The 9,560-nt window shown below is 29.7% G+C and overlaps 1 protein-coding gene across 1 annotated transcript; it reads right to left on the bottom strand.

Moving 5' to 3' along the window:
• Positions 3,774-5,657, bottom strand: LOC104719999 (arginase 2, mitochondrial). Its single transcript, XM_010437977.1, has 6 exons — positions 5,432-5,657; positions 5,151-5,310; positions 4,889-5,022; positions 4,572-4,781; positions 4,373-4,483; positions 3,774-4,164 (listed from the first exon to the last, which is right to left on the bottom strand). The coding sequence occupies exons 1-6, from the start codon at positions 5,588-5,590 to the stop codon at positions 3,904-3,906; spliced, it is 1,035 nt and encodes a 344-aa protein (XP_010436279.1). The 5' UTR covers positions 5,591-5,657; the 3' UTR covers positions 3,774-3,903.

Here is a 9,560-nt window from a genome sequence, read left to right as displayed (position 1 = left end):
CTGTTTTATTGAGTCAAAATTTTGTTGGGAACTATGATTTTTCTTTTTGTAGTGTACTGCCTTGGTTGATTAATGCTGCAGATTGAATCCATGAATCCGACTAATGAAAAATCCAATGGCTGACCAGTGAACCAGAGACATCCGAATTTCCAACAGAATCCATAAAAGCTTGAGGTAATTTCTGTACTTTTCTTTTTACCTCATCAAGGAGATTGATGTTCATAGAGCTTGACTCCTTGTTCATACCTGACAAGTAAGGCTACAAAAGAAAATGGTACTCCTCTCCCTTATTTCAAGTTTTTTTTTTAAAAAAAACCTGAGAGCTTTGTTAAGAAAAAAAAGAAAAAAAGAGAGAATAAAAGATGAGATGATTTTGATCAGTTTAGAGAGGTAGATAAATTACCTGTGACCTCATTATTCTATTCTTGAGTCAAATGGTCATACAAAGTTTGGAAGCGAGGGGTAGGTAAATTATCGATGACCCCATTATTCGCCTACAACTTTGAGAAAAAAAAAAAAGAAAACAAAAAAAAGCTCAAAGGAAGAATAAATAGAATAAGTCTGGGAGAGAGAAAGAGTACCACATGTGGTAAAAGATATGTCTTGCTTGTAATGGTATTATACGGGAATGAGTCTAGAAGGTTCTTGATATTAATCAAATTGATGAGACCCACCGATGAAGGCTTAATGGAGGAAGTAGTGGAATTTGGTTTGAATTTGGGAGGCTATGAAAGTCAATGGAGAAGTACATGGTGGTTCGATTTGGATTTATCAGCTAAGCATGTGGATTAAGGTTTGGATGATAATGGCATTACTTTAAAAAGAAAATGAGTTCCTGCGTTTTCAAACCTCTTTCACATGGCTAAGTTTATGTTTTGCTTGAGGGCAAGCAAAGGCTAAGTCTGGGGGAGTTGATATATCATGGTTTTTAGGTGTTTTTAGCCATGATATAAGTCTTATTTATAGAGTATTTTTGGTATTTTTAGAGTCTTTTGAGTCTTTACAGGATTTAGCATGGGTGGGAGCATAATAGAGCTAAATAGGAAGATTTAGAGCTTAATCAAGCATTGAGGCTGAGCAGTGAAGTTGGGAGACGTGTTGAGAAAGATGCATCGATCGACACAACATCAGCATCGATCGATGCAGAGTCTACAAGCCAAATTGGAAGTTTTCCCACAAGTTTTGAAGATTTACAAAGCTGCCCCAAAGTTTTTCATATTTGCATCATTAGTCCCTGGACGTGTTTAGGAATATAAATAAGATTTTTATGGTCATTGTTAAGACCTCAGCTTTATTTTTCCCTGCAACTTGTGAGAGCAGAACCCTGAGAGATTTTTAGAGAGCTTTTGGAGAGAAGAATCAAGACTCCTTTAGAGAAGATTCATAACTCCTTTTCTTCTCTCGTTAATCTCTTAATGCTATCTATTTTATTCATGATTTGTGTTCTTACAATTATGTCTGAGTAGATCTGCTTGTTAGGTTTAGGGTTTCTCATTAGGGATTTCATGGATTATTAAATCTGTTAATTTAGGATTCATTATCTTTCTTGTTCTTCACCATAGGTTGTTCTTAATGCTAGATCTTTGATTAGTCATCTGGATTTAGATCTTAGGATTATTGATTGATATGAGAATAAATTTGATTTTCCTGATATAACCTTTGGTGAGCAAAATTACTTTTTGCAAAGAGATTTGAATTAGTGATTTTGTGAACTTATCTAAACCTGATTTTATTGATGATTTTTAACCTAGAATTTTACAAAGATATTTGGATTTTCTGGTTTTAAATTTAGATAATATTTGCAGTGAGAACTGATTTATTTTATAATTGTGTTTAGAGTTCAAGAATGATGCTTAATTATTGAATCCTGCTTGTTTAATTAATTGATCTGATTTTCCATGATTTCCTGAGAATTTCCCTAGGCCTAGCGTTTAATCCTTCTGAATTTTACAACTCTTTTATTTTCTGTTTTGCATTGCTATTTAAATTACAATTTCTGTTTAGCATAATTTAAAGATTATTAAATCTATTGTCTGAATCTAGAGTTCTTTTGGATCGATCCCTAAGTACTACAATTGATCTCTTAAGTTGAGAGAGTAGATCTAGGATAATATACCCACACAAAATTCTCATAACCTGATTATTATGGAACTAATTTGAACTATTTCCTAAAATATAATAAATCTGTTGTTTAATCTTCTTCTTAATATGTAAATTGTGTCATTTTGGCAACATGGATATTTGATATGATTTTTTTTGTTTAACCCTTAAGTGTATTCTCCAATTAATATAGTATAGACTTCCTTCAATTATTGAATGAAATATTTCTTAGTTATACTAATGACAATTTAATGTAAATCCCCTATATATTTAATGATCTTCAATTCTTTCACCATTAGAGCTTTAGAAAATTATTAGAAATGTAACATTGAATGATATATATTTTTTTACATCTCATAATATAGTTATATTATTATATTACAATACATAATAAAATTAATTTAATATTGAAAATATGTAGAGGATAATATTTATCAATTTTTGAATAATATTTACCAATTTATAGGAGAAATATATTGTGTATATTGAAAAAAATAAATATTGTGTATATAAATAAACTAAATATCAGTGGCAGTTGACAAAAAATATATATAACAGTGTCAGTTTTATGTAATTTTATGGAATACTAAGAGTGAATAATAAATTGCCTACGGAACTCTATGGCGATGACACGTCAGCTTTTTCTCCATAATGTTTCTCTTTTAATATATAGGGGATCTATCAAAAGAGAAAAATATCTAGACATATTCTCAAATGATTGGCGGTACCTATCACATAGTATTAAAAGAATTTTATATTATGTATTTTATTGTTCTGTTAATTTTTTTTTGGTGTGTTTTTATTTACTTAAGTTGAATTGTCCGGTTATGTTAATCTTGATAAGCAAGTTGTGAAAATAAGGATTTTTATTATACAGTTATATAGACCACATTACCTCTCTAATGTATCCTAAGAAGTTATTTAAAAGAAGAAGATACTAGAGAACAAGTTTTATTGTGTTGTAAAAACAAACATGATGAATTTTCTGGACCCCTAGTTCTTAAACGGCTGTTTGGTAGGTCTTATTTTGGTTTACGTCTTCTGTAAATTATATCGTTGTTGTACCCGAACACAAGATGAACCTAATTAGTGTGTAATCTTTATCAACTATTATTTTGTTTATTTTTAATGAACTATTTTATAATTATAATCAGTAGTTATTGTTATTTCACTTTTTCTTTCTCTATAATAGATTCAATGAAAGTGTAACTCTATTTTATATTATTATAGTGTAATGATATGTTAATCATCTTGTTGAAATCTTCGTTTCAGTATCAATTTGCCATATAAAGTCGTATCTATCAAGTATATGAGTGTGTCATGTGTGTGTACGCCTAAACCATGTCGAGATCTAAATTAGTCCGTAAACAAACTACTTAAGCAATCTCCAAAACTCTTTTTTTTTTTTTTTTTGGCTTTCGTCAACTAACGAACTGTATATAAGATACCAAATAAGATATTGTATTGTTCTGATATGTCTAAACTAATTTTGACACAGATCGCAGTATGTCAAATATCAATTTTTACAACGTGTTACAAAATATTTTATTTAATAAGATAGTTTATCTATTCTCAAAAAAGAAAAGAAAATATAGTTTATCTAAACTGTATTGATAATTTGATATTTCTTTCAGCTTATAAGGGCCAATTCATATTAATTTTGTTCGATGAAACACATTCAAACACATTTAAACACATATTAATTCATACCTATCCAGCCACACTTTATTGCATATTACAAGCTTACACGATGAAACACATGAAGCATAAAACAAACCAAAAACTCCAAAATACGGTTCAGATTCATTTAGACATTTTTGCCGCTAGCTCTCTAACAAACTTAGCAGCTACCATTGCCGTCATGTCGTCTGCGGTATCGCGCTGCGGGTTGTACTCAACAACATCTGCCCCGACCAAATCTCCCTGAAGGTTGTGTAAAATGTTAAGGACGTCTCGGAAAGAAAGGCCTCCTGGTTCGTAATGGGATACTCCGTGTGCAAATCCCGGATCAAGACAGTCAACATCAATCGAGATATACACGCCCTTCACTCCTTCCCCTAGTTTCTGTACAAACCACATTCAATTTATAACTTAATAATATGTACAAAAAACTCTATAAGGAGTGTATATAATTAAAGACCGAACCAAATTCCTAAAATTAAAGCTGAACCAAACTTTATTTCGAAACCGAACCAAACTGAACTCTAATTTACAACCACAACAACTTTATTATGTCTTATCTAAACTTAGAAATAAATTGATAGATAGATACCAGATTTTCCAACATTTGGCGATCTTTTGAGAAGGTTCGCATCTCATACTGTTCTACTCCAAACCGCTTGCCTTGTTCTCGTCCTTCCTTGTTTATCGATCTGATCCCAACCTACAATAACAGTTTGGGTTCTCCTTAGGATTATGTTTTTTTTATAGATTGCCCACGTATAGACAAAAAAATGATATTAGACACCAACCTGTAAAAGTCTCCGGGCATAGCCACCTTCCATGATACGAGCAAAAGAAGATGCATGAGAGTAATAATTGCCTTCGAAACGGTCATATATATCTGGATGCGCATCAAGATGAAGAATGTCCACAGGTCCTCCAAGCTTCTCGGAAACGGCTCTCACAACAGGATAAGATATAGAATGGTCTCCACCTATGACCAGCGGGCGCAATGGTTCCTGACACAATAATAAACAAAGTCTCAGTTACTTCATTTGCCTTAAACAACACTAAAGGACTTCTCCAAAGATGGCATAAGATTAGATCTAATGGTCAAAAAGCTTACCTCTTCCATCACCAGCTTCACAGATTGGCTTACTACATTCATCAGTCTTTCATCATCAACACCCATTTCTCTAATCTCTTGTACTGGAATATCCCCAACATCACTTAGAATCCGTGGATCCTTTAGCTCCATCCCTATAAACAGAGTATTGAGTAATTATCTGTATATAAAATACCATATAGACTATTGTGGCTATAAAAAACATGTGAGTGTGCAACATTTAAAATACAAGTTGGTAACTATACATAGAAACTCATGTTACCTTCTTCAGTGGTGGAGTTTGTGCTACCACACCAAATAGCCTCCCTTACATGAGGAGGAGCCAAGGCTGGGCCTTCAAGGAAAGAAGAGTTGTGACCAAGTGGTACTCCAAGAAGAGCTGTTGTAGCTTTCGCTCCTCCAATGAGTCGCACTAACTCTCCCTACACAATATATACAATACTCTATTTATTTCGTACAACCTAAAGAAAATTAATGATGAATTATAAACGATAACCTATAAGTGTATCCAAAAACAGAAAAGAAAGAAGAAACATTATATACTTTGAGTTTTGCTCTTTCACGGATGAGAGTTAAAGAAGCATCAATGACACGATTCTGCCCTGTTTCAACCAAAGAAGTAGGTAAGGACGGCAAGGTCGTGAACGGCGCAGAAACGAGTCTCTTGACATAGGGGTTTCCTCTCTGCCCAATCTTCCACATATTTGAAATTGTTAAGTCCAGTGGCCGTAATAGTAAGGGAACAAGTGATGATAGCTTTGCGATACCAGTGAGGAGTCATTCCGATTTTATGTCCTTATATACTAAAAGAAAATGAGAACATACATGTTTATTATCACATGTTCAAAATGTTTATGAATTATATGTATACTAGATAATGGCCCGCGCTGGTAGCGCGGAGAAAATTTTATTTTATTTTGTTATTTGTTAATATTATATTTATGTTATATCATTTATTTACATTTTATATAATATAGTACTATATGGTGAGTTTTGATTCATATTAACCTACTAATAGGTAGGCCTGAAACTACTACCAATACCCGTATTCGACCCGTTTTTCGGTTTGTATCCGTCCCGAAAAAAGGTACCCGCAACTTTAGAGTCGAGTGAAAGGTATAATAATTATATTATCCGTGAATAATGATCGAGTACCGGATATTAATTTAATTTTTGAGCGTCCCGTTACCCGTCTCATTACCCGTTTTATCACCCGACTCATAAATTTACGTTAATATTTTGTAGAATAATGTTACCAGTGTGACGAAATATCTATGTAAATTTGGATTTGTTTGTTACAAAATAATAGTAGAAAATTTATTAATTCTATACATTTTATAAAATCATATATTTAATTACTTAAGGTCATACTCTGATTTTGACCCGTAGTTGGTACTACTATTTTGGTTTGGTGCAATATCAAATTCGTTAATTATACATTCGGTAAAGCTAAAAAACTCAACAAAATATGTATTGACTCGTGATTTGGTATTACAAATTGATGTGATCGTGTTTAGAGATCTTAATATACCAAATTTACAAATTGAAGTTATTGGTATAACATGTTATATATTAATTTTATAGGTGAAAATTACAATTAGGTTATGTATATTATCAACATTATACACTTAGTATTGTTTATATAGTGAATATTGTGTATAAACAATTAAGTTTTAGCCAATTAAATAGTTTGTTATTATTTCCAAAGATTTATGAAACAATAAATAGAGTTTTATTATTTTGTAAACAAATCTAAACTTTTCTTTTGTTAGTTATTAGAATAATTAAAATATTATAGCATTTTCATAGTATGTCACATCAGAACTGATTAAATTTTTAACAATATAGCTTAAATAAGTATATAGATATATTTCAAAAATATAAACAATGTTGTATCCTAATTTTAATATATATTTGTTATTATTAAATGATTTCGATATGTAAGTGTTTAATCTTAGTCTTATAAATAAATTTAAGTTTTATAATTTTTTAAATAGTTTGTTGTTGTTTCCTAAGATTTCTGAAACAATAAATAGAATCTGTTTAGTTATTTTATTACATAATTTTGAAATAATTTTATTATTATTTTAATAAATAATTTCGAATTTTTTTAATTAATGATATCTTGTAATCTAATAAATTAATAATTACTATTTTTTTGGATAATCATTTTCGGGTTACAACAAATTAATATTAAGATTCTGTTATTATATTTTGTATTAAAATACAGTGGCATTTTGTGTAATATTTTATATGAAATAGGGTTATTTGTTTAAAGGGTTGCTTAAATAAGTATATAGATACATTTATTTAAAATATTTGTGATATTCAAACCTTATCTATCCAAAATAAAATTTTCTATAAATAATAAAATATTTGCTGGTTAGATATATCTTTTACATGATGGTGAAGATATATCGCATTGTTCAAAACTGAAATAATGTTTTGTATTGGGGAATGATTGGCATATAGGACCACCGGCCGGGTATGGTTACCGGATACGTTGTGCGCTTGTTGTGATTGGATTATAAGTCTTGTTGTGTTGCGTGAAGAGCTTAGTGGCATGTGAACTTGCTTGAGCAGAGGACAAATTGGTGTTCGAACAACGTGATTGATTGATTTAAGTTTGTTACAATTTTGCTATTTATCATTTTTGTAAATTACTGACCAATAAATGGAGACAACAACAACTCGATTCTTGTTATAAGAACGAAAGGCCATAAAAAAATCTAGGAATTTTCCAAATTAGCGATGATGCTAAAAACACACATAATAAACGAGTGTCGAATTGTAGCTGGTCCCAAATAGTTATGTTTAATCGATTTGGAAAATGACAGAAAGTAATACGTGTCAATGGGTTGCTGTGCAGAGGTCAAAACAACAAAAACGTGCCCACTTTTCTACTCACTTCTCTAAATAAAATCAAAAACAATAACGTAGCACTCTTTTCTTCTTTTAGATATCGGTGTACGCTCATAAATTGATCAAGAAAATGGATTTTAAAGACTAACTAGATAATGATCCGCGCTGGTAACGCGGAGAATTTTTTTTTTTTTTTTTATTTGTTAATAATATGTTTATGTTGTATTATTCAGTTACATACTATATAATATAGTACTAAATAGTGAGTATTCATATTAAACTACTAATAAGTAGTCCTGAAAACTACTACCAATACTCGTATTCGACCCGTTTTTCGGTTTGTATCCTCAGCTTTAGGGTCGAGTGAAAGGTATGATAATAAAAAGTATAATAATTTTATTATCCGTGAATAATGATCGAGTATTGGATATTAATTTAATTTTTAAGCGTTCCGTTACCCGTATTATTACCCGTTTTATTACCCGACTCATAAATACAAGTTAATATTTTGTAGAATAATGTTACCAGCGTGAGGAAATATTTATGTAAATTTAGATTTGTTTGTTACAAAATAATAGTAGAAAAATTATTAATTCTATACATTTTATAAAATCATATATTTTATTTTGCTGAAGGTCATACTCTACTATTTTGGTTTGGTGCAATACCAAATTCGTTAATTATACATTTGGTAAAGCTAAAAAAACCCAACAAAATATGTATTGACCCGTGATTTGGTATTACAAATTAATATGATCGTGTTTAGAGATCTTAATATACCAAATTTACAAATTGAAGTTATTGGTATAACATGTTATATATTAAATTTATAGGTAAAAGTTACAATTATGTTATGAATATTATCAACATTATACACTTAGTAGTGTTTATATAGTTAATATTGTGTATAAACAATTAAGTTTTAGCCAATTAAATAGTTTGTTATTATTTCCTAAGATTTATGAAATAATAAATAGAGTTTTATAATTTTATAAACAAATCTAAACTTTTCTTTTGTTTATTAGAATAATTAAAATATAATGACATTTTCGTAATATGTCACATCAGAACTGGTTAAATTTTTAACAACATAGCTTAAATAAGTATATAGATATATTTTAAAAATAGAAACAATATTGTATCTTAATTTTAATATATATTTGTTATTATTAAATGATTTAGATATGTAAATATTTAATCTTAGTTTTATAAATAAATTTAAGTTTTATATTTTTCTAAATAGTTTGTTATTGTTTCCTAAAATTTCTAAAACAATAAATAGAATCTGTTTAATTATTTTATTACATAATTTCGAGATTATTTTATTATTATTTTATTAAATAATTCTGAAATTATTTTATTAATGATTTCGTGTAATCTAATAAATTAATAATTGCTATTTTTTAGGTAATCATTTTCTGGTTACAACAAATTAATATTAAGATTTTGTTATTATATTTTTGTATTGAAAATACAGTGGCATTTTATGTAATATCTTACATAAAGTAGGGTTATTTGTTTATAGGGTTGCTTAAATAATATAATAGAGATTCGGTGATAACCAATTTATTAACCTAGTTGTGTTTTGACAATGATATAAAATGTTTTTTTTTTGCATATGTGGTATTGTGGACCTTGATCGGTTAAACTACTAGCATTGGTCATGGGGGTTCGAAATTTAACATGATTTCTCTCGGCTCCAGGAAATTAGTCTTTGGGCCTAGGAAGTCTTTAGGATCACTCTTGAGTTATCAAAAAAAAAAAAAAAAAACTAAGCGATCAACTTAGAAAGATGGGGTTTCAGGTACCG

The sequence above is a fragment of the Camelina sativa genome, chromosome 2, assembly GCF_000633955.1.
Source record: "Camelina sativa cultivar DH55 chromosome 2, Cs, whole genome shotgun sequence".
Classification (NCBI taxonomy): Eukaryota; Viridiplantae; Streptophyta; class Magnoliopsida; order Brassicales; family Brassicaceae; genus Camelina; species Camelina sativa.
The sequence above is the reverse complement of the archived record's forward strand: the minus strand, read 5'-3'. Positions and strand labels throughout refer to the sequence as shown.